Below are 26,918 nucleotides of genomic sequence, written 5' to 3'. Positions count from 1 at the left end.
TGGTGTGTAGGTGGCTGGATCCGATTGGCCAGCTGGTCTCGACATATCGGGTCCTCTCCTCTCCAGGCGTTGGACGACCTGAAGAACCCGATCCATCGCTTCCCCCAAGCTGACCAGCATTGTGGAATGCTCCTGGACCCGTGCCACGACTCCAGGCATGTGCTCTTCTCCCGCTGACTCCATATTGCGGGTGGGTGATTCTGTGATAAGGTGGTGCTGAAGGAGTCAGGCGCAGGAGGGTAAATCACAGAAACAGGCTTTAATGCGAAAATATACAGGTTTACGCAGAAATGCGTCAAACACACTCCAGGGCACAAAACAGATGCACTGAAAAATACAAGGCACACGGGAAAAATACTCCCGTCGATACCAAATACAAGAGCTCCACCGAGCTTCACTAACCTCCACAACATACAATCACCCACAAGGACAAGGGGGCAGAGGGAACACTTATACACAGACTAATTAGGGGAATAGAACCAGGTGTGCGTGATTGACAAGACAACTGTGATGATGATTGGGGCGGCAGTGGTTAGTACTCTGGTGGCGACGAACGCCGAAGCCTGCCCGAACAAGGAGGGGAGGCAGCCTCGGCAGAAGTTGTGACGTGGTTATAAGCCAAAGAACCCTTATTTGGCACTATAGAGAACCATTTGTTTTTAGTGTGTAGCATAACAAATAACTACCTGTGTTGAATATAATGGATGTGTCCAAAATGGCACTGTATTCCCTATATAGTGCACCACTTTATGGCTTCTGGTCAAAAGTAGAGCTCTAAACAGGGAATAGGGTGCCATTTGAGATGTACCTAATATCTACTTTCATTATTCCAATGAGGATCAGGGGGAAATGCTTATCTATGTGTGAGCAGACCACAGGTCAGGAGGTGAGGCATGGTTCTGATGTTCAAAATACATAATGTTGCTGTGTGGATCATATGACTCCTCTGGCAAATGAATAATGCAAACTCTTAGTGACATACAGCTGCCTGTCTTTTCCACAACCCATTGTTATTCTCTGTGTTCACATCAGTCATGTTGCGTTCAATTTATCTTAAGATTTTCCAAATGGTTCTTGTATTAAATAATTTGTACTATGTGAAGTGTGTGGAGTACAGTGTTCACTGTCAATACCATCATACAGCGATTCATTACCTGATGAGAACAGGTGGATGGATGCATGTGATGAGTAGGGCAAGTCATTTTTCTTGGTGTAAGATAGTGGACCCCTATAATAATAATAATAATATTTAATTTAATTTGTAAAGCACATTTCTCATTACCCATCCGCATCGCTCCGGCCAAACGCCATGCCCACTAGCATTTCTTCTCCACAATAAGACTGGATTTGCTTTCCTCCCTGACGTCTTGTAGAATGCGAACACATTCTGACTTCTCTGATTGGGTTGGACCAGAGCCAGGACCAGAGCCGTCATTGGCTTTGATACGATCCAATCGCTGATTAATTAGTTTTGTACAATGCCCCTTATTTTGACATCAGCACAAATGACTTCTAGGATGGCAGCTTCAGCATGAATGTATGGAGCAATTTATTGAGCAGTGGAATTAAATTCAGAATGAGTCGTCAGTGCACATCATCACACCTAGGGTGTATTCAGTAATCGGATTCCATTGCAAAATGTTTTGGTTTGTTGCGAATCGTTTTGCAATGGAAACCATTTACTCCAAACGGAAAACGTGAGTTTCTATTGGACAAATTCAGGTAGGTCCTTCCCCGATGTGTTTCATTTGCTCTGTTTGGTTCTGTTTGGTTCCTAGAGGAAACGGTAAACAGTTTCCGTTGCAAAACGTTTTGAAACAGACAAAACGTTTTCCAACGGAATCTGACTAATGAATACACCCCTGGTCAGGTCACACAGTAAGGAAAAACTCCAGGAGTACAATTGCAAAGGTCTTATCTCTTAAACAGTAAATGCATGGTTTTAGCTGCATTTACAATGGGACTTAAATGAATAGCAGCCTACCTAGACAATGACTTATATTATTTATTAAATCACAAACGTAATCTGACAAGAGCACGTTATGTGTCCATTAAAATGTCAAGATAACAATTCTCACAGTAGAACTAGGAACTCAATCAACTGGCAAAGAAAGAGAGAGAGGGCAGACAATTAGGAAATGGCATTAACTTAGTCCAATTGCACTAGTGTGAGTTCTGGAAACTGGGGTTAGTTTAATACCAAGGTTTTGCTGGGGCTTAATGCAAGGCAAGCTAGAAGTGTCCAAATAATGGGACTTATGGGGACATGTGGCCTGAGTCAGTAATAGGCTTACATCAAAGGGGGTGAATGTCAACTGGATGAGGCTAAGGGAGTCTGGGGTGAGAGGAAGGTTTTGGAGGGGGGGGGGAGTGGGGGGTAGGCAGTGGTATTGGTTGGCGCTCTCCCTTGCCCTTTTCATCCTTTTAGCAGCTATCATTTCCCCCATGGGGCTTGACAATTTCTCCCAAGACTCATAATTGCTTTCCTCGATAGTGTATAATGGCCTCATGCTGTGTTATCCTCCTCAACTGTACCTATGAGAAAAGATTACTTTATTGATTCCCATGTCTTTTTTACCTTTTCAAACGCCTCTGATTGCCTGTCAGTTGATAAACCAAGTGGATCTGCACTAATCCAGTTTCCAGAATCAGTTTCTTTGGGTTGTGCTGTTGTGAGATGCAGTATACTCTGCTATTTTGATCACATCAAATATAAGGCCGGCTGACTCAATGTGATACTGTTATGCATCTTTTGTCATGAAATGAACTATCGTTTTCAAATCTGAAACCACAAAGGGCATCAATGTGGGTGGTTGAAAGACTAAATATAAAAAGGCTTTAGAAATACAAAAAGGGTCAACACATCACACAATTAATGTGTCTATTTTAATTGTTGTTTTTCTTGTATATGTATATACATTATATATTGCTGCTCAGAGAAATGGCTACTTGATATTCACCAGGGTGAGTGTAAGAACAGGTCATTGCAGAGTAGAGGATCCATGTCAGGGTCCATGTCAACATGGTGTGGCTCATCCTGTCAATTCTGCTTTTTAGAGAGTTCCCACTGGGCAACAATGTATGAAATCAACGTTGTTTCCACGTCATTTCAACTAAAAAATTCAAAGTGATGATGTTGAATCAATGTGGAAATCTGATAAGATTAGAAAAAAGTAATCTACGTAAGGGAATTTCATATTGTTTTCACCCAACCTTTAACCTAAATCCAGTTACATTGATTTCACATTGAATTCACATTAGTTTAGATTTTAATTTGGTTGAGTTGTCAACTAGACAATGAACTGACGTCTGTTCCCAGTGGGTAGATGGATGCTACAGTTAGCCAAGCCATCTCACTCACAGGAGGTTGGTGGCACCTTAATTTGAAGGACGGGCTCGTGGTAATGGTTGGAGCGGAATCGGTGGAATGGCATCAATTACATCAAACACATGTTCCCTTCCAGCTTTTATTATGAGCCGTTCTCCCCTCAGCAGCCTCCACTGATCTCACTATAAGTTGAACAATGTACTATAGAAAGCAAATGCTTACTTCAACCTAGTGCTCTGGGAGGTTAATTTGCTTTGTTTGTCATAGAGTATTTGTATCATTCTGTACATGGAGGTCGCCTTCCAAATGAATATGTGCAATACAATACTTTACATCATTGTTACTGTATTCCAACGGACAATTTTTTAGAGGAATTCAAATATTTACAAGCATGTGTATCTCTATCATTCTCTCGCTCCTGAGTTATTTTACCTCGACAACCACAACCATGGGTCTGCAAAAGACTTTGAGATATTTGAGTGTGATCCAATTAAGGTATATGTCATCACCTGTTGCACTTCAGCTATCTCACGGGCCAATGGTAATTACCCTGGGGGTCTGCAATTGCAATCCCCTCCTTCAATCCTCACTAGGCAGGCAGCGGCTTCCCCACAGCTACTTCATGTCAATTTCAGTCTCTGGGGTCAAAGAGCAGTTTTTTCAGCTGAAGCATGCTGAGAGAAAGTTTATCGATGAGACTGGGAGATATGCAGCGGGATTTGAATTGTGTTGTTATACAGTATCTCTATGTAGAATATACAGGATTTTTCAAATAAAGTGTTGTATTTTCTAGAAGGGCTTGAGCAACTGTTTTAAAGGCAGCCAATGTATCAAAGTGTCTGAAAGAGAGAGAAACTATGAAAGAATTGTCCTATAGTTTTTTTTCTCAATTGGCAGGGTATTGACCATTCATGTCCTCCTGTGTGTGGAACTGTGGAGCAAATGTAGAGCAACAATAGTAATGTGAAATTGTCAGGAAAAAATACAAGTACTTTAGTTCACTTTTTAGCATCAGCACAAGTGCATCCATTTTGTAAGAGAAAATGTGTACACAATGATATTTTCTGGTGTTCAATGCAGAATATCCAATCTATACACTACATGGCCAAAAGTATGTGGAGACCCCTTCACACTCATTGCTGACAGGTGTGTAAAATCGATCACACAGCCATGCAATCTCCATAGACAAACATTGGCAGTAGAATGGCCTGTACTGAAGAGCTCAGTGACTTTCAACGTGGCACCGTCATAGGATGGCACTTTTCCAACAAGTCAGTTCGTAAAATTTCTGCCCTGCTAAAGCTGCCCCGGTCAACTGTAAGTGCTGTTATTGTTGACCGGGGCAGCTTCCAAACTGCCTCTGGAAGCAACGTCAGCACAATAACTGTTCATCAGGAGCTTCATAAATGGGTTTCCATGGCCGAGCAGCCGCACACAAGCCTAAGATCACCATGCGCAATGCCAAGAGTCGGCTGGAGTGGTGTAAAGCTCGCCGCCATTGGACTCTGGAGAAGTGGAAACGCGTTCTCTGGAGTGATGATATCCCAGATATCCTTTTCTTAGTTTCCTATATACAGTTGAAGACGGAAGTTTACATACGCCTTAGCCAAATACATTTAAACTAGTTTTTCACAATTCCTGACATTTAATCCTAGTAAGAATTCCCTGTCTTAGGTCAGTTAGGATCACCACTTTATTTTAAGAATGTGAAATGTCCGAATAATAGTAGAGAGAATGATTTATTTCAGCTTTTATTTCTTTCATCACATTTCCAGTGGGTCAGAAGTTTACATGCACTCAATTAGTATTTGGTAGCATTGCCTTTAAATTGTTTAACTTGGGTCAAACATTTCCGGTAGACTCCCACAAGCTTCCCACAATAAGTTGGGTGAATTTTGGCCCATTCCTCCTGACAGAGCTGGTGTAACTGAGTCAGGTTTGTAGGCCTCCTTGCTCGCACATGCTTTTTCAGTTCTGCCCACACATTTTCCATTGGATTGAGGTCAAGGCTTTGTGATGGCCACTCCAATACCTTGACTTTGTTGTCCTTAAGCCATTTTTCTACAACTTTGGAAGTATGCTTGGGGTCATTGTACATTTGGAAGACCCATTTGCGACCAAGCTTTAACTTCCTGACTGATGTCTTGAGATGTTGCTTCAATATATCCACATAATCTTCCTTCCTCATGATGCCATCTATTTTGTGAAGTGCACCAGTCCCTCCTGCAGCAAAGCACCCCCACAGCATGATGCTGCCACCCCCGTGCTTCACAGTTAGGATGGTGTTCTTCGGCTTGCAAGCACCTCCCTTTTCCTCCAAACATAACGATGGTCATTATGGCCAAACAGTTCAAATTTTGTTTCATCAGACCAGAGGACATTTCTCCAAAAAGTAAGATCTTTGTCCCCATGTGTAGTTGCAAACCGTAGTCTGGCTTTTTTATGGCGGTTTTGGAGCAGTGGCTTCTTCCTTGCTGAGCGGCCTTTCAGGTTATGTTGATATAGCAGTATGAAAAATGTATGCACTTACTAACTGTAAGTTGCTCTGGATAAGAGCGTCTGCTAAATGACTCAAATGTAAATGTAAATATAGGACTCGTTTTACTGTAGATATATATACTTTTGTACCTGTTTCCTCCAGCATCTTCACAAGGTCCTTTGCTGTTGTTCTGGGATTGATTTGCACTTTTCGCACCAAAGTATGTTCATCTCTAGGAGACAGAACGCATCTCCTTCCTGAGCGGTATGATAGCTGCGTGGTCCCATGGTGTTTATACTTGCGTACTATTGTTTGTACAGATGAACGTGGTACCTTCAGGCGTTTGGGAAATGCTCCCAAGGATGAACCAGACTTGTGGAGGTCTATACATTTCTTTCTGAGGTCTTGGCTGATTTCTTTGGATTTTCCCATGATGTCAAGCAAAGAGGCACTGATTTTGAAGGTAGGCCTTGAAATACATCCACAGGTACACCTCCAATTGACTCAAATTATGTCAATTAGCCTATCAGAAGCTTCTAAAGCCATGACATCATTTTCTGGAATTTTCCAAGCTGTTTAAAGGCACAGTCAACTTAGTGTATCTAAACTTCTGACCCACTGGAATTGTGATACAGTGAATTATAAGTGAAATAATCTGTCTGTAAACAATTGTTGGAAAAATTACTTGTGTCATGCACAAAGTAGATGTCCCAACGGACTTGCCAAAACTATAGTTTGTTAACAAGAAATTTGTGGAGTGGTTGAAAAACGAGTTTTAATGACTCCAACCTAAGTGTATGTAAACTTCCAACTTTAACTGTAGATATAATTCCCAGTAACGTGTCATGTGTTTGTACCCCAGCACCATAGCTCCTCAGTCTTGGCTTCTCTCCTGCCACTACAACCCCCCTTTGAACTGTACTGTGAATTACAGCTCCGTTATCGCAATAGTACGGTGGCAGATGTCAGCTCCTCTTGTTTCCGTCTGTCGTCCTCCTTGTATTAATGTACAGGGAATACCAAGCTCTCTGAGTGGATAATACTCTAGAATGAAAGCAATCAGCTTATGTTCCGAAACATTTTGGGTTTACTCACTCTACCTTAAACACCTATCGTAATCCCAGAATTGAATGTCGGCGCTTGTGATCGTTTGAGCGTGCAGATTGCATCTCTTTGATAAGTTGATTGGTATCAAGCAATCTACAGTATATGCACAATGATGATGCGAAGCACATCATACTAGGGTAGGAAAGAAAACGTTAGTCATCTCTATATTGAGTGTCGTGTAAATATAGCTCAGAGTTTGGATGGCATACCATTGTCTTCTACATCACATTATCATTTCTGTGAGACAATCACAATGTGCTCTGCCAGTTCACATTTTAGCAAGTAATTCTTTGGGATTGTGCTACTTTCCACTGGAGAGGTGATAGTGTGTAGGATGATATAAAGGACAGTTCGTATGAGTAATAATTGCCCAAAACGCCCACATACACTCCTCTACGTATTTATTTGGACAGTGAAGCTAAAACTTTTAATTTGTCTCTATACTCCAGCATTTTGGTTTTGAGATCAAATGTTTTATATGAGGCAACAGCACATAATGTCACTTTTTACTTGAGGGTATTTTCATACATATCTGTTTCACCGTTTAGAAATTAAAGCACTTTATGTATCAAGTCCCCCCATTTGAAGGTGTCAAGTATTTGGACAAATTCACTTATAGTGTAGAAGTGTTCAGAAAATCAAAAATGCAGGAGTATAGAGCCAAATTAAAAGTTTTAGCTTCACTATCCAAATAAATACGTAGGAAATGTAAATGTATCCGTTTCTCTGAATATCGCTAGAATATGGCCATACAGTACTTGTATTCCACCTTTCTGTTGGAATAGGTGACCTTTTGCTCTCTTTCCCTTGTTAATGCTGTCTGGTTTGAGAATATAATACACTTGGTGAATGTTAAGTTTAGTGGACAAGTATTTGTCTAACAACTATACACAGGGATGACGTATAACTTATTTTCAGAGCAGATTTACAGTTGCATGTATAATTTTAAGCAATATAAAAGTTACTGTTCCTATTTTACAAATGAGTTAAGCAAATTGGTTCTGGGTAATTTAGAATTACCTTTAAGTCCCATATAATGTTAATATATTCTGTGTTGGTAAGTGTTATTGTGGAATCCATGCAGGTGATTGAATTGGGTAGTATGCTAAACTGAAAGCTTTCAATGGAATTTCACAAGTTTAAGGACCAGACATTGAAATGGGTTTAGAATATTTAAAGAAAATGGAATGGATGCAAGAATGAGGATTTAGGAGGGAATGAGAATGGACCGGATGAAGCTGATGGCTGCAGATGAAGGATCCGAAGGGTGGACTCTGTAGAGTTTGGCTTGGAGTCTCAGGTAGACATCAGGCTGTGGTCGTTAGGCTGCTGTGGCAATGGCAATCCCCACCAAGACATCTTTGGAAAAACCTATGAGATACTATACTGAACAAAAATATAAATGCAACATGTAAATTGTTGGTCCCATGTTTCATGAGCTAAAATAAAAGATCCCAGAAATTTTCCATATGCACAAAAAGCATATTTCTCTCATTTTCTGCACAATTTTTTTGTGAGCATTTCTCCTTTGCCAAGATAATCCATCCAACTGACAGGTGTGGCATGTCAAGAAGCATGATCATTACACAGGTGCACCTTATGCTGGGGACAAGAAACGGACACTAAAATGTGTAGTTTTGTCACACAACGCCACAGATGTCTGAAGTTTTGAGGGAACATGCAATTGGCATGCTGACTGCAGGAATGTCCACTAGAGCTGTTGCCAGATAATTGAATGTTAATTTCTCTACCATAAGCCACCTCCAACGTTGTTTTAGACTATTTGGTAGTACGTCCAACCGGCCTCACAACCGCAGACCACGTGGAACCACGCCAGCCCAGGACCTCCACATCCAGCGTCTTCACCTGCGGGATCATCTGAGACCAGCCACCCGGACAGCTGATGAAACTGTGGGTCTGCACAACATAAGAATTTCTGAACAAACTGTCAGAAACCGTCTCAGGGAAGCTCATCTGCGTGCTCGTCGTCCTCACCAGGGTCTTGACCTGACTGTAGTTCGGTGTTGTAACCGACTTCAGTGGGCAAATGCTCACCTTCGATGGCCATTGGCACGCTGGAGAAGTGTGCTCTTCACGGATTAATCCCGATTTCAACTGTACCGGGCAGACGGCAGACAGTGCTTATGGCGTCATGTGGGTGAGTGGTTTGCTGATGTCAACGTTGTGAACAGAGTGCCCCATGGTGGTAGTGGGGTTAGTAATAAGGAATATGGGCAGGAATAAGCTACAGACAATTTAAATGCACAGAGATAACGTGGCGAGATCCTGAGGCCCATTGTCGTACCATTCATCCGCCGCCAACACCTCATGTTTCAGCATGATAATGCACGGCCCCATGTCACAAGGATCTGTACCCAATTCCTGGAAGCTGAACATTTCCCAGTTTTTCCATGGCCTGCATATTCACCAGCATGTCACCCATTGAGCATGTTAGGGATGCTCTGGATCAACGTGTACGACAGCGTGTTCCAGTTCCCGCCAATATCCAACAACTTTGCACAGCCATGGAAGAGAAGTGGGACAGCATTCCACAGGCCATAATTAACAGCCTGATCAACTCTATGCGAAGGAGATGTGCCATGCCTAATGAGGCAAATGGTGGTCACACCAGATACTTACTGGTTTTCTGATCTATCTAGCTTATTTTTTTTAAGGTATCTGTGACCAACAGATGCATATCTGTATTCCCAGTCATGTGAAATCCATTGATTAGGTCCTATATATGAACTGTGACTCAGTAAAATCTTTGAAATTGTTGCATGTTGCGTTTATATTTTTGTTCAGTGTAGATAAAAGGTGGAGAAGCGGAGGTGGAGGGATGCACAAAAACTAAATAAGGCTAGTAGTGTCATGGAATGCGACATGCACTGCAGAACAGAGAAGAGGAATGTTAGTTTGGTCAGGTTTCAGTAGGGTGACAGTGGTGATTAAGGAAAGTGAGGACAGGTGTGGAGGCTGATGAGCAAGGAGTAGCAGCAGATGCTTGTTGAGGAGCTGCGGTCAAGGCAACTAGTTGAGTGTTGCAAAAAATAGTTGAGGCTGATTGCCAATGGTTAGCAGCTGGTGCTTGTTGAGTTGATACAGCATTGTGTTCAAGGCAACTAGTTAAGGGTTACATTCAAGTCTGGTCTTTTCTCCTGAATTTTTGTTAATCCTTAACGGCGTCACTGGTGGAGAGGGAGGGTGTGTCACCATGGGAGCAGCGGTCACTGGCAGAGAGAGGGGGTGAGCTGCGGTCATGGGGCCAGCGGGACCTGAGAGGGGGAGAGAAGGTAGAGGCTTGGAATGGAGGTGAGAATGAGGATTCAGAAGGGGAATGAGACAGGATGAAGCTGAGGGCAAGGATCCGGGGTGTGGACTCTGTAGAGCAGGGATCATCAACTATGTAGATTAAGCCACGGGATCATCAACTATGTAGATTAAGCCACGGGATCATCAACTATGTAGATTAAGCCACGGGATCATCAATTATGTAGATTAACCCACGGGACCATCAACTATGTAGATTACGCCACGGGATCCTCAATTATGTAGATTAAGCCACGGGATCATCAACTATGTAGATTTAGCCACGGGATCATCAATTATGTAGATTAAGCCACAGGATGACTTTTTTCTTGAGCGGATGGTCAGGGGGCCAGAACCTAATTACAAATACATTTGTAGACTGCAAATTGACCACAAGAAGCCCAAACAGGTATGACTGAAACAGTCATTTCAAACCTTGCTTATATTTGTATATGATCACATACTGTATATCTCTTATGCATGGAAATACTTTGGAACAGATTTCCCCCCCAACAAAAAAATAACACTTGGAGCTGATATACTCTTGTTTTTACATTATTTTATGTCCAACAAAAATACTTTTTTGGGGGGCTCAGAAAACTTGGGTGGCCCAAAAAACATCACCCGTGGGCCAAATTCATTCCGCAGGTTGGTCGAACACTGTGGTAGCATTTGGCTTGGAGTCTCAGGGAGACATCATCGTCAGGCCATGGTAGTTAGGCTGCTGTGGTGGTTGTGATGATGGCAATCATCATCATCATCATCATCACCACCACCACCACCCCAAAGATCCTTGGAAGAACTTAAGCGATACTGGCTGGAAGGTGGTGTGATAAAAACTTGATAACGCTAGTAACACACAGTGTCACTCAACATGCACAGCAGAACAGAGAGGAGGAACGTAAATTTGGTCAGATTTAAGTAGGGTGGCAGTGGTGCTTAAGGAGATTGAGGACAGGTGTGATTGGCTGATTGGCAATTAGAAGCAGCTGGTGCTTGTTGAGTTGCTAGGGAGCTGCGTTCAAGGAATCTATTTAAAGTGTTGCATTCAAGTCTGGTCCTCTCTCCTGATTTAAAAAACAATTCTTAACACCATTAAAAGTAATAGATATGAGCAAAGCGCGATAAAATATTAATGTAGAAGACATTGTATTCATTTGTTTATATTCATTCTCCCTCCCAACCTGCCCTTTAAATGATTATACTGCCAAACAGTCAGGGGTGCCTGTGAAGAGACACTTGCTAACACCCCGTGGGGTACCTTATGAGATATTCCTGCCATACTCATTCCAGCCCTCCCATCATGCTAGTAAGCAGCCACAATGCACTGCAAATTTGTCTCCAAGCTAACTTTAATCTGATCTCCAGGGGAAAGATTTCACGCAGGCACTGATTCGTTGCCATTCCAACCGTCTCCTGTTCACAAAGATAACTTACTTTCATATCAATTCATTTGAGCATTCTGTGTAGTACTCAGTCTTGCAGAATACACCACCACCATATTAAGTATGTATTACTAATATACTGGGCACACACAGATTATTGAAGCCCTCAGGATATCACAAGATGTGGTGTTTCGCTGTTTCGTATATTTTGTGTACTGATCACAGGAGGTTGGTGACACCTTAATTGGGGAGGACGGGCTCGTGGTAATGGCTGGAGTGGTATGGACGGAATGGTATCAAATACATCAAACACATGGTTTGATGCCATTCCATTCACTCCGTTCCAGCCATTATTATGAGCCGTCTTCCCCTCAGCAGCCTCCACTGGTACTGATCAAGTATAAAAAATGCATTGCATTGCTTTATCTTACACAAAACTATTTTAACTGTATGATCAAAGGAGATAACATTGATGATCATTCTTATTTGAGAATATATAAGCTACTACAGCCGTTCTAATTGTAGTGTAGTCAATACGTTTTGTATTTGGAGTGTAATTAAAGTTGGGGTTTTTGCTACACTGTTTCTCAAAACAAAAATAACCTCAGCCGTATCAAAATATTTGCCATAATTTTTTATATTTGGAACGCTATGAAAGCTTGACAGTGTCTTGGAGACAAGACAGTGGAAAATAGGAAGGAAGATGTGGCAGACAGACACTCTATTTAAACACAGTTTTGGTGTGGACAAGAACTATACAAACCCAAAATGTTACATTGTGAGTTTTACAGGAATCTCCAATGTGCCCAGTATATCACATTGTGCCAAACAGAAAACTGCTAGCAAGCAACATAAGTGGCTATTGAGTTAGTTTTACTTAAATAGTGTCTTGGTCCTTGTTCTTTTGTTTTTGTGAAGTCTAGTCCCATAATCTGTCATATAGCCATCTGGCTCAACTCTAGCTAACTCCCTATCTAACTTTCTCTCCAACTTTATATTGCTGCCTGAAAACATGTTTTCTGTCATGTGGACACTCCACAACTTTTTACAATTCCAACTTCCTCTGGGTTTGACCCTCATTTCTCCATAGATTCCCCTGTGTTCAAGGAGACAACGATAAACCATCATCCCTGTCCCTGTTGGATTGTCATGTGCATTTTCCCTCTCTTGCTCTCGTGGTGTCCCTCTGAACATGGTGGTGGCAAATACATCTGCTGTTCTTGTCTAGTGTCCTTGTCCCCTGGGAGACTTCTTGGAATACTGGACCTGTTCTTGTCACCACTTGAAGAGAATACCCCTTTGATGGCATCAAGGACACTTCAAACGTCCATATATGCCACCTGACCTTGACAACTCCTCAAAGCTTCTCTCTTTCAAAACCGTTCTCACATGCTCTTACTCACAAAGCCCGAACCCCAGAAGTGGCATATGTTTTTTCGCACATCACTGATCTCCCTCAAACTCATCTTTCACTCCCCCTGACGATTCAGATAATTGTTTGTCCCCCTCTCTTCTCCTCCTCTCCTCTCTGCCCATTCGCTCTCCTCACTGGCTTCCAATGTTTATCCAAGAGGACCTGGTGGATGCTTTGCATAGTATCATGTGGTTTTATACTCAGTATTCAAGGCTATTGGATTTCTTTGCAAGATACAGTGCATGCATCTTTTCTGCACTGGTTTTTCTCTTCCCATATTGCTGTAGACATTGGTACGATTAGAGTCCCAAGATCTGATTCCCATTCACATTACACATTGTTATCATATAATTTAATCAAATGGTTGTACACGAGAGTCGAGAAATAAAACAAAATGTAATAAATGAAACCGTTCACTTCAGCGCAAATCAAATATGAATGCCTACCTACGTAAACCTTTTATTGAAGATTAAAAGTGAAGTTAAAGTGACTATTTACTGTACTGGCCATTTTAGATTATGTAATTATTTTCTTTGACAAAAATACAGTATATCAAACAGCTACTTTGAAGTACAGCCCACTTGAGAAAGACTGACACACATCTCTCCCCTCCCCTCCCCTCCCCTCCCCTCCCCTCCACACTCTTCAAGGTATTCATTGAGCCTTTAGTATTGCTATTGATTGTTTGCCAAGTTCAATACCATTATACTAGTTGGCCACTCATACTCCATCAATGAGGCTTCAGCAACAAGATTTTTGTAGCAACCTTGTATCGTATCTAACCCCCTTGTAATTACTTAATAACGTGGTTGTATCCCCGTCATCTTCAAACGTTGGGAACCCCAAAAATCAACTTTTAAAGGGATAGTTTGGGATTTTGGCAATAAGGCCCTTCATACTGGACGCAGATACACAACAATGGTATCAACAAGTTGATCTGACTGGGGAAGTAGGCAAAGGGCCTCATAGCCAATAAGAAACCCTCTTCTGCCCTCTTATTGTTTCATGGCCTAGAGCATTGAGAAGAGATCAAGAAGGCCAGTCTTTTTTTATTTCTTTATTTTTGGACAGCCTTCACAGTTTCTCAGCCCTGAGGATACTGTGAGTCAATTCTCACTTTCCATACTTGTTTCGGTCTCAAAATGTAACTTAACTTGACGGTCTTGAAGACTGAGAAGATTAAGAGCACTGTGGTGAGGAAACTCACTTGTCTTTTATAAATCTATGATTTATTGTGAAATACTGTGTTGTTGTGTCTCATCATGAAGTTCGTTTGCAGTCAGACATCATTTAAATGCCACCTCATTTTCACCTCATCATGTCAATTTAGAATTAAGTGGATTATCACTGGTCCTCTTTTCTGCTCACACAGTACTTCACCCTTACTTCCTGTGCATGATGCTGAATAACTTTAAGCTATTGAGAATTTGTCATTATAAAGGCATTTCTTCAAAACATGTTCACACAAAAGGATAGAGTTTCAGCATTGGCATCATGCCACGATTCGATGTAAGGCATCAAATAATACATCTGCATTATATACAATCACAGCCTCCAACAGTCATGACATGTAGCTGAAACAGATGTGTTGACTGCTTGGTGTGAGTTTTACCACCCAATGCTGCACAGACACACTTCTACTTGGGAAATAATTACTATTCATTAAAGCTAGCTGTCAGATTCTCTGTCTCCCCCTCCCTCCCCAGATGTCCTTCAGCAATCCCAGCACCTGTCATTCTGTCAGCCCTCAGTCAGCCTATCGATTCACAGGTCTTTACCCGAGCATAGAATGCTTGCATGCAAATTTCTCTCTCCCTCTTTTCTGGGCTGACCTTTATTTCTTTAAGAGTTTTTGGCAGGGATAAATAAACCACCATGAACTTTATTCAATTTAAATATTACTCTTCTTCTCATCCAGACCAGACATTTGTCAGGTACTAATACAGTGGGGAAAAAAAGTATTTAGTCAGCCACCAATTGTGCAAGTTCTCCCACTTAAAAAGATGAGAGAGGCCTGTAATTTTCATCATAGGTACACGTCAACTATGACAGACAAAATGAGAAAAGAAAATCCAGAAAATCACATTGTAGGATTTTTAATGAATTTATTTGCAAATTATGGTGGAAAATAAGTATTTGGTCAATAACAAAAGTTTCTCAATACTTTGTTATATACCCTTTGTTGGCAATGACACAGGTCAAACGTTTTCTGTAAGTCTTCACAAGGTTTTCACACACTGTTGCTGGTATTTTGGCCCATTCCTCCATGCAGATCTCCTCTAGAGCAGTGATGTTTTGGGGCTGTCGCTGGGCAACACGGACTTTCAACTCCCTCCAAAGATTTTCTATGGGGTTGAGATCTGGAGACTGGCTAGGCCACTCCAGGACCTTGAAATGCTTCTTACGAAGCCACTCCTTCGTTGCCCGGGCGGTGTGTTTGGGATCATTGTCATGCTGAAAGACCCAGCCACGTTTCATCTTCAATGCCCTTGCTGATGGAAGGAGGTTTTCACTCAAAATCTCACGATACATGACCCCATTCATTCTTTCCTTTACACAGATCAGTCGTCCTGGTCCCTTTGCAGAAAAACAGCCCCAAAGCATGATGTTTCCACCCCCATGCTTCACAGTAGGTATGGTGTTCTTTGGATGCAACTCAGCATTCTTTGTCCTCCAAACACGACGGAGTTGAGTTTTTACCAAAAGGTTCTATTTTGGTTTCATCTGACCATATGACATTCTCCCAATCCTCTTCTGGATCATCCAAATGCACACTAGCAAACTTCAGACGGGCCTGGACATGTACTGGCTTAAGCAGGGGGACACGTCTGGCACTGCAGGATTTGAGTCCCTGGCGGCGTAGTGTGTTACTGATGGTAGGCTTTGTTACTTTGGTCCCAGCTTTCTGCAGGTCATTCACTGGGTCCCCCCGTGTGGTTCTGGGATTTTTGCTCACCGTTCTTGTGATCATTTTGACCCCACGGGGTGAGATCTTGCGTGGAGCCCCAGATCGAGGGAGATTATCAGTGGTCTTGTATGTCTTCCATTTCCTAATAATTGCTCCCACAGTTGATTTCTTCAAACCAAGCTGCTTAACCTATTGCAGATTCAGTCTTCCCAGCCTGGTGCAGGTCTACAATTTTGTTTCTGGTGTCCTTTGACAGCTCTTTGGTCTTGGCCATAGTGGAGTTTGGAGTGTGACTGTTTGAGGTTGTGGACAGGTGTATTTTATACTGATAACAAGTTCAAACAGGTGCCATTAAGAGTGGAGGACAGAGGAGCATCTTAAAGAAGAAGTTACAGGTCTGTGAGAGCCAGAAATCTTGCTTGTTTGTAGGTGACCAAATACTTATTTTCCACCATAATTTGCAAATAAATTCATTAAAAATCCTACAATGTGATTTTCTGGATTTTTTTTCTAAATTTGTCTGTCATAGTTGACGTGTACCTATGATGAAAATTACAGGCCTCTCTCATCTTTTTAAGTGGGAGAACTTGCACAATTGGTGGCTGACTAAATAGTTTTTTTCCCCACTGTATGTATTGATTTGCGGTTGTATCCACGACGACAGTCCAAAGTAAAGTTTGCACCTCACTGCAGAGTAACATTGCAATAACAACACATCGATCAGTGAAGGCTGGTGAGAGGAGCTGTAGGAGGACGGGCTCATTGTAATGGCTGGAATGGAATCAATGGAACGGTATCAAACACAAACATATGGAAACCACGTTTGACTCTGTTCCTTTCACTCCATTCCAGCCATTACAATGAGCCTGTCCTCCTATAGCTCCTCCCACCAGCCTCCACTGACATCGATAGTAGTCAGAATTGAATAATATCGTTATCAGAACACATACGCAACTACAAAAAGGTAACATCCTCCAATGTCTTTCGAATGCATATCTGAAATACTGTGCATCCAATTAAATGTTTTTTATATGGAGAGAATACAAAGTAATGCAAACTTAGTTGTTCTTTTTTATTATTTAATATAAGAACATTTACATCCTGTTAAAACATTGAGAAACAAATATTTTTGATCAAACAACAAGAATAAAAAGTTAAACCGTTCTTTACAGAGCCAACCAGTAGGCATATCAGTATGTTTGTGTATGTAGCGCCTCATTCAGTATGTACAGATACAAATACGTAAAACATGATCATATAATCAAATAGAATTCTTTCAGCCGGATACTGAGCTGATATTTAATATTCTTGATTGAGCTGTGTGAAGTAGTGTCTGATCAAAGTGGATGGAGTCAACCTAAGAATATTTACATTCAGCACTTTGGTTCTGGACATTTGTAGCTTTTAGGGTCAAAACAACATTTCATTCTATAAACATACAGAAGTTGAAGGCGTTTAGGAAATATTTGTTCATTTTTCCAACGACCATTACCTTTCATACTGTATGGAAAAACTGCTTGGGTTAATTCTGTCAGGAATAGTACAAACTGTTAATTTAGGTTTGACATACAGAGAGTTTGTTGCTTATTTCTTGAATGGCTCGCATAAGTAGTGTACTTTACAGCATAGGTACTAACGTGGTAGAAATATAGGAACAAGTTATAACTACAATTATATCAGAGATAAATGTATATAATTGATAATTGTGTTTACAACTTGTTCAAATCTTTTAACCATGTTACTACCACCTTTATATATAGTTTGATTTTGATGATAGCAATACTGATGACATTCAACATTTTATTAAATAAAGGCAGCTAAAGATGATATTCAAATCAAACTGTAATGATTAAACCTCTTATAGTGGTGCCATTCTCTCATATCATTACCCATTGAAAAGCTAAGGTTGGGCTCCCTGTGGAAAGAACGATGTCCCCCACATATCAAATAAGTTATAAACCATAATAGTGAGGTCATGCCTCTCTGAGGCCTAAGGACATTGGCACCAGTCCCAGGACTTGCACACCAGACAAACAGGCCACTGCTAAGTGACAGTGTTGGCATTGTAGAAGGCCCTTTACTTCCACAGGGATATTTACATGTCAGGCGTCCTCTCACCAATGGAAAATGGATAGAGCACACATGAAAAGAGCTGTCCAGCCTTGAACATGGTGGCCATAAAAAGCTCAAGGACGACCGCCGTTAACAATAAAGTGCAGCAAATGTGAAAATAAGTGCAATGTGGCAGAATTGGAAGTAATGGAAGAAAAGCACACCACTGATTGACATAAAAGAATACAGAGTTTGAAAGAAGAACATCTGGGTGGTATGATAAGTGCTGTGTGCTGGCAGCCATGCTAACCGTCAGTTACTGTCCTATGGACTGAGGCAGTCCGAGGCAGCCAAAGGCAACAAACAAACAGAAAGGAATAAACAAAATGGCAAATAAATGCTCTATGAAATCATCTGCTGTACTCAGTGTACGGTCTATCATGTAACGAGAGGCTAGCCAATCAAGTCAAGGAGAGTTAATGCATTCATTTGTATGCTTAGATTTTAGACTGATATGCAAGTGGATGTGGATTTGGAGTGGAATGTTTGAATGTTTCTATTATGTGATAATGTCCATAGTAATGAAATTGGAATAGTACATTTATTTATTTGTTGTTGATAATGTTCATAGTTGCTCTCTTGTTCGCTTGCTTGCTCTCCCCCTCTCTCTTTCTCTGTGTGCTAATAGGAATCTATTCTCCAGACACTTTGTATTTCTAACATTTCCCTGAACCTATAATCCAAATTGTAATTGATGACTGTACTACATGAACTACACAGGTACAGGCAAGAAAGAACCCAAGCACAAGGACCACATTTTATTTGACCAATACCACAACATCAATTACATTCTTGGACTCTCAAAACATAATAAATCATTGGAGAAAAATTGCCAACCCCATTTCCCTCATTTTCTTGTGGGAATGTTTAAAATGTTCACACAGCATAATAGACCCTCCTTGATTGATTGGGTGTCCTCCACTGTCCTGACGATTAGCTGAAGGGCAAGTGCTGATTTCTAGATGACATCAAGATAAATAACCTTTATTTACAAACTCTGTGTTTGTGACTCCCATCTTATTAAAATATATTTACGTTTTTCCCAGGTCGTTCAGAGGCACAGTGAGTTTGATGCAATGTGACAATGTGTGCTTGGTTCCCGTGCTCTGTGACAACCTTGGAAATTGGTTTTTACCTTGCAAATGCTGCACTTCATATATTAGAGAACATTCATCTTATCAGGAAGGACCCAGGGTAATTCCATTTCATGGTAACAAAGAGGATTCGTACAGTGAAGATATGTGTTTGTCCATTTAAATATGTGTTCTTTGTCGAGATCAAATGTTCCTTGTTTACTCTATTGTCCAATGGTACAATTGATAAATCCTAGAAACACAGCTATTCCAGCAGTAGATCTATGACAGTAATTTTTTACTCAAGATGTAGGTTTTGCAGATAATGAAAGGCCAAATAGTACTTTAACATATGAAACGGAAATGGCAGTATGGTAAATTGTTGAACCATCACAATCCGTGTAAAAGGTATGAAACATATCCAGATGGAATATACCAAGACAAATGCATGGTCTCCAGTTTATCAGCTCATATTTATTTGAGTTCCAATCTAGGCCTACCGTGAATACAATTAATAAACATTTGAGTTAAAGAACTAGTTAAAAAAATTATAACATTCCGCAATACGTTTCAACTGGAATTGTAACTGGCATTTACAGGTAAGATCCACAATACAGTGTACTCATTAGAATGCAAATATAGTTAGCCTATTCCAAAAATGTGGTGTTATGTTTGCAAAATATATTCAAAAGATCTAGATAGCTTGGAAATGAAACTGAACTAAATGTGCTTTTTATCTGAACATTGATTCACCATTATAAGGCATGATTTTTTTTGTTACAAATATTTTTTGGGTGTTTGCACTTGGTTATCAAAAAAAAGAAGCTATGTGCACTTTCCACATCTTGATTTAGATGGAACAATATTTACAGAGCTGTATCCACAGACCTTTTGTAACCATGTCAGAATAATTAATTTTGAAGTCAGCAAAAAAATTAAACTCAACATTTAAGACATTTTTGCCACTCAGTTTGCCACAACGTTCACCTTCTTTTGGTGAAGTAATGTTGCTGAATAGAATAGAAAGATTCAGTCATGGGCTTGTCAACCAAATGTTAAGCACAAATACATATCTTGTATGGTTTTGAACGGCAGATCAAATGGAAAGGCAAGGATTAAAAAAATATGGATGATTATCAAAATAAACCGTTAAGCATAATCAACAACTCATTCAGCACGTCATATTTTCCCTTTTAAATTAAATCATTCTGTAACCAAATAAAAAAAGGGTTAGAAAGGGAAATCCTGTTCCATTTCCTTAACTTCATGCCAACAGATGAACAGCCAGAGTGATCCTTTAGAAAACTCATTGGAGCTCCTTGCTTTCTATATTAAAAACTCTATCTGTTGTCATGACATCACTCCAGATTCAACACACGCCACGGTCTTTCAGCCAGGGTATAGGAATGTTCTAGACATGTCAGAAATATATGTACATGTTTTCCAAACCAGATGGATAAATGTGTGGCTGTCTGAAGAGTACCCAGCGGTGCAGCACTCTCTGGACTCTAATTTAGACTGAGCTAGCTGCACAACTGGCCCAGCTCTGCCTCAGAGGAATTGGGCAGCTTGGAGTTGAAAATCTGGAGGGAGTCTCGGATGCGCACCACCTCGCTGGTGGAGAGCTTGAGCCTGTGGCGGAGCAGACATGAAAAGATGTCCAATGGCTGCACTCCGGGCGGGGAAAGCCGGTTGATGCGGTCTCTCATCTCCAGAAGCATATGAAAGGCTGCATCCTGGGTTCCTTGGGTGTATGGGTAGTCCAGCTGCAAAATCAGGTCTTTGATGCCCTCTGGGTCAAAGTGCATGCTGTAGCCGAACACCTTGAGACTGTTGATTTTCATGTAGCCCAGGTCGGTCGTGTGGTCGTCCAGGTCCAGGGGCTCATAGAAAAGGGTCTCGTTGACAGTGGGGTCGTCGGTCAGGATGCGGCTGCGCAGGTAAATGTGAACCGTCTCGAAGAAGGACTTCCACTTGTTGCCCAGCATCAGCGTCCAGTTGTAGCACTGCAGAGAGGCATCCAATTTAGTTCTCTCCCAGTCTGGGAAGTCCTGCTGGTTGACAGGCATGAACCAACTCTCAGAGTGACTGCCCCCAAATGGGTTGACATATATAGCAGGCACAGGCTCCAGGGTACTGTTTTTAGTGGAGCAGATCTGGAATGAGATTCCCATTAGCATATGAATGAGGTTGGATTTGTTTTTGTTGCTCTTTAGAGTGAGGAGCATACGTTTCCTCCAGGCCGGGTTGAACCAGCTGCCCAGACGCACATCATTGCTGATGTAGATGGCATGGACCTCCATGCGACTGTCCAGCTGCTGGAGCAGGTACTTGACCTCTGTGTCCGGCATGTCAAAGTCAATGTTCAGGTAGTGGTCCAGAGAGTTTGCTATGTTGGGCCGACACGAGCCCAGGTGCAGGATGTTGCCAGGGTGGCATGAGCCACAGCGGGTGATGTTGTCCGGGGCACATGAGAGGCAGGCTGACCCCTCTCCGACCTCACAGGGCACTGTCCCCTGGCAGGCACTACTGTGCTCAGTAGTGCAGGTGCAGCTCTGCACCTCCTCTGAAAACATGCCCAGGTCTCCATGCTCGTTGCAGTACAGGAGTGACTGGGCCTTGCTCAGCCAAAATCCTGGTGTCCTAAAGAGAAAATAGCATTATTTTCAAAAACATAATTTGACTTTGAGATCATCTTTACCTATTATCAATAAATGAATTACTCAAATTATTTTTCCTTTGACTAACACTATTGAACCCTATAGAAAGGATAGAGAAAGAGTGCATAAAGGACACAAGTGATGACAATGTTTTAGGGCTCTATTCAATGCGCATCTCGTAAATTCAGCTTTACAGCGTGATTGAAATTTAAAGGCAATGATCCCGCTTTAGCGAAGACTGCATTCACGGTAAACGCTGCATATGTCGGCTCAATCGGAAATAACCTTTACATTTCTATTGCGGAATCTGTAACGCTTCAGCTTCAACGTTACAGATTGAATAGAGCCCTTAACGTTCACTTAACATCATCCCATTTAGTAAGTTTCAAATAATGATTGATGTGGCCTTTAAAAGGCTTATCGCCCGTCTTTGGGATTCAGAAGAATACAAGATCCTTCTCCCAACTGTTCAGTTTACTCTGGAGTGTAGTGTCTTCCAGAGTCCATTTCACACTATTTCTCAGCCCTATTGAATTATGCAGAACATGTGTTCCAGAACCTGCAGAATATACTAATGAAGGATTGTTCTTTTAAATACCAATATGTTATTGCTAATTCATTATTAGATTGTATCTATTTGTCGATGTATTATACATAATGCTCACTATAAAGTGAATTTGCTATTAAGTCTGTGTTCATTATTTATGTACAAGCTTTGGTAGGATGATATATTTTTGGTGCAACCACATTTGGGGGGAAAATAACCCAAATATTGTACATGAATTAAAAATGTTGTACTTTGCTGTAACTTTCTACTAAGCACTATTTTGTAGTTGAATCTGCAAAGAGGAGTTTTCCTCAACCGGAACACTAGTCACTTTAATAATGTTTACATATCTTGCACTACTCATCTCATATGTATATACTGCATTCTATTCTATAATATTCTACTGTATCTTAGTCCATGCCGCTCTGTCATTGGTTGTCCATATATGTATGTATTCTTAAATCCCATTCCTTACTAGTTTTGTGTGTATTGGGTATATGTTATGAAATTGTTAGATATTACTTGTTAGATATTACTGCACTGTTGGAGCTAGAAGCACAAGCATTTCGCTACACCCCCTATAACATCTGCTAAACACGTGTATGTGACAAATAACATTTGATTTGATTTATTGGGAATTGCACAACATAAAGCTCAAATCTGAAACTTTTTCCTTGCCGCAGGCATGCATATCAAAATGAGGGATTACATAGCACATGATGATGTAGAATAAATCTTCTGGCTCAGCTGAGCTGAATAGATTGTTTTTATTTGTTTGAACAGAGTTAAGGAAGTGAATGACAGCCAGAGGTAGCGCCTGTCAAGGAAATTGAAGTGTTCAGTGGGCAAGACATTAACACCAACCTGTTGTCTCTAAGAGCACTTGATTACAGACGTGCCACCATAGACCTCACATCATACAGACCCCTTCAATCGGGGCAGAGACATAAACAGCTCTCTCTTGCCCGCTCTTTCATTTCAGACGCTTGCCCTGGTTCTCACAGCATCAGATAACAAATTGCGTCTTAATGACAGACAACTCAGCCAACTCAGTGCCTTCAGAAAGTATTCACACCCCTTGACTTTTTCCACATTTTGCTGTGTTTCAAAGTGGGATCAAAATGGATTTAATATAATTTATTTTGTCAACAATCTACACAAAATACTCTATAATGTCAAAGTGGAAGAAAAAATCTAACATCTGTAAAACATTTATGAAAAATAAAACACTAATATATCTTGATTAGATAAGTATTCAACCCCCTGAGTCAATTCATGTTACAATCACCTTTGACAGCGATTACAGCTGTGTCTTTCTGGGTAAGTCTCTAAGAGCTTTCCACACTTGGATTGTGCAATATTTGCCCATTATTCTTTTCAAAATTCTTCAAGCTCTGTCAAATTGGTTGTTGATCATTGCTAGACAACCATTTTCAAGTCTTGCCATAGATTTTCAAACAGATTTAATTAAAAACTCTAACTTGGCCACTCTGGAACATTCACTGTCTTCTTGGTAAGCAACTCCAGTGTAGATTTTATCTTGTGTTTTAGGTTATTGTTTTGCTGAAAGGTGAATTAATCTCCCAGTGTCTGGTGGAAAGCACACTGAACAAGGTTTTCCTCTAGGATTTTGCCTGTGCTAAGCTCCATTCTGTTCATTTTTTATCCTTAAAAACTCCCCAGCCTTTAACGATTACAAGCATACCCATAACATGATGCAGCCAACACTATGCTTGAAAATACGGAGAGTGGTATTCAGTAATGTGCTGTATTGGATTTGCCCCAAACATAAGACGTTTTATTCAGGACAAAATGTGAATTGCTTTGCCACATTTTTTGCAGTTTTACTTTAGTGCCTTGTTGCTAACATGATGCATGTTTTGGAATATTTTTATTCTTTACAAGCTTCCTTCTTTTCACTCTGTCAATTGGGTTAGTATTGTGGAGTAACTACAATGTTGTTGAGCCATCCTCACTTTTCTCCTTTCACAGCCATTAAACTCTGTTTTAAAGTCACCATTGGCCTCATGGTGAAATCCCTGAGCAGTTTCCTTCCACTCCGGCAACTGAGTTAGGAAGGACGCCTGTATCTTGTAGTGAATGGGTGTATTGATACACCATCCAAAGTTTAATTAATAACTTCACAATGCTCAAAGGGATATTCAATGTCTGCTTTTATTTTTACCCATCTACCAATAGGTGCCCTTTGCGAGGCATTGGAAAACCTACCAGGTCTTTGTGGTTGAATCTGTTTGAAATGCACTGCTCGACTGAGGGACCTTACAGATAATTGTATGTGTGGGGTACAGAGATGAGGTAGTCATTCAAAAATCATGTTAATCACTATTATTGAGTCCATGCAACTTATTATGTGACATGCTAAGCAAATTGTTACTCCTAAACTTATTTAGGCTTGCCATAACAAATGGGTTGAATACTTACTGACTCAAGACAACATTTCGAAAAACATAATTCTACTTTTACATTATGGAGTATCGTGTGTAGGCCAGAGACCCACAAATCTCAATTTAATCAATTTTAAATTCAGGCTGTAACACCACAAAATGTGGAAAAAGTCAAGGGTTGTGAATACTTTTTGTGATTAGGGGTGTACTATTTTAACTACAGGGAAAAGCATGAAGACCTGACCCAAACAACATAACTTGATTTAAAAGAGGAAACAATGATGATAAAATGCCATGAAGTGGTTCTATGTAATAATTAATTTATGTAATTTACCAATAAAGTAGGTGTAAGATGTTCAAAAGCCAATATAAACACGTTTTCATCTGATTTGGCAGATATTACAATATATTTGAGGAATCATTTAAGAGCACGTGATATTCCCATTTTCGTACCTTTCTCTTGGGAGGCTGATCCTTGGCAGTTTGGGACAGCGCTTGCTCAGAGTGAAGAGTTTCCTCACAATCTTCTGGGCTTTCCCAAGAACCAAATTGGTGCTGATCTCCAATTGGCTGTAACGCTTCTGGAGAGCTGCATCTGTTGCCCAAAACTTGAATACCATGGATGTGTTTAAAAAACGGTCTGTTGGTAGTTTTTTCATGAAGGCCATGAATTCATCTAAGAAATGGAGAAACAATCACAAGAAAAACAAGATTCATTTTTTATCCTAAGAAAGTAAATAATTTCACATCCATCAATACATTTTTTATTTTCTTCACTTTTCTTCATTTTTACCAGATATTTAAATTATGGTTTATACCTTTTAACGTGCAATTATGGTTCATATCCCTAATCTACCATGGACACCTCCTGGTATTTATATTATTTGACTACAGTGCCAATTTAAACCATCCAGAGACTTCCTACTTATGCCCTAGGCAAGTTGTCTACCCATGCAGCTGCCATGAAGTATCCTATCAAATCACTGCAATGAAGACACACAGTACTTTTTTTACAAAGCCCAACTGAGTGATACCTGCAATTGTTATGGGGGCTGGAGCTTTTATACTCCTGTATGCTACTCTCGGCAAGACTGTAGTGAGTACATTTGTAGTTAACTGACAGGCTCAGGTCATTACAGTGCTCAATGATCCTGAGTGAGCTACCTCTGGCTCCCAGAGCCAACACCAAATTAGTTTGATAACATGAACTTTGGCATTACAGTTTTGGTGTAGCACATTCAACGGCTCAATTGTGTTACACATCAGACTCGAGGTGTCACTTCTATTCCAGTCTCAAATGCATGCGATGTAGCAATTGGTATTTAGATTGATGGATCCATGAATGTGTTCAGTGCTTTGTTTAATGGTAATAGTAAATTATTTGATTGCAATCTCTCTCGATAGGTATGATTATTTGTTGACATGGGCATTATACTAGAGGAACTACTACTGAAAAAACCTTACTAAATGACTGTTGTCGGCATGCGTTCACATGCATTAATGGAACACTAACTGTAGGCCTCCCCTTTCACGCTCTTACATACGCTACTTCCCTTTTTCTTGGAAAACAGAATAAGCAGTGATAAGTAGCCCACTATGTAACTTCCTGTACTTACATATCTGGTACAAGACAATCAGAGATGTTATTCCCTTATGGTTACTTACTTCAGAAAATGTGGTCTCCTTTGACACGAGGAGGCAGAGTAACAATGTACTTACTGATTTCATATGTGGTTAGACACTACATTATGCCCTCATCAAATAACACATTTTCTTAGCATGTACTTACGCATTCTAACCACCCACAAGCCAAGCCAAGGCCATAGAGTGGTAATATCATCTAATAAAAAACAGATCTTTCACCTTGCACCCTATAGCTGAAAATCAGGGAGCATCGACTTGCTGCTTGGCAGGCTCACCCACCAGGTGAAACATATTGCCTGCGTCCCAAATGGTACCCTATTCCCTTTTTAGTGTACTACTTTTGACCAGGGCCCATAGGGGCGGGAATAGGGTGCCATTTGGGACGCAGCCATTGAGTCTCTTTTTTTTAACCATTAACTGGAGTGATCAATGCCTCTGCTTCCCTCCACATGCTCTGTATAACCCAGGCCATTTGAATGATCATTGGGATTCACAGAACACAAAAGGATTGTGTGTCTATTCCCCTTTTTCTGGCATTTATGACTTT

The 26,918-nt window shown here is 40.8% G+C and overlaps 1 protein-coding gene across 2 annotated transcripts in view; it reads right to left on the bottom strand.

Moving 5' to 3' along the window:
• Positions 1–16,995: 16,995 nt before the first annotated feature.
• LOC121580908 (BMP/retinoic acid-inducible neural-specific protein 3) overlaps positions 16,996–26,918 on the bottom strand; it is a 109,464-nt gene continuing 99,541 nt past the window's right edge. For both annotated transcript variants that reach the window (XM_041896084.2, XM_041896083.2), the window contains exons 7-8: positions 25,181–25,403; positions 16,996–21,758 (exon numbers count right to left, since the gene is read on the bottom strand). In XM_041896084.2, coding sequence (XP_041752018.1) covers positions 20,639–21,758; positions 25,181–25,403 — 1,343 coding nt within the window. In that variant the 3' untranslated portion in view covers positions 16,996–20,638. The remainder of the gene's footprint in view (positions 21,759–25,180; positions 25,404–26,918) is intronic.

The sequence above is a fragment of the Coregonus clupeaformis genome, chromosome 14, assembly GCF_020615455.1.
Source record: "Coregonus clupeaformis isolate EN_2021a chromosome 14, ASM2061545v1, whole genome shotgun sequence".
Taxonomy (NCBI): domain Eukaryota; kingdom Metazoa; phylum Chordata; class Actinopteri; order Salmoniformes; family Salmonidae; genus Coregonus; species Coregonus clupeaformis.
The sequence above is the reverse complement of the archived record's forward strand: the minus strand, read 5'-3'. Positions and strand labels throughout refer to the sequence as shown.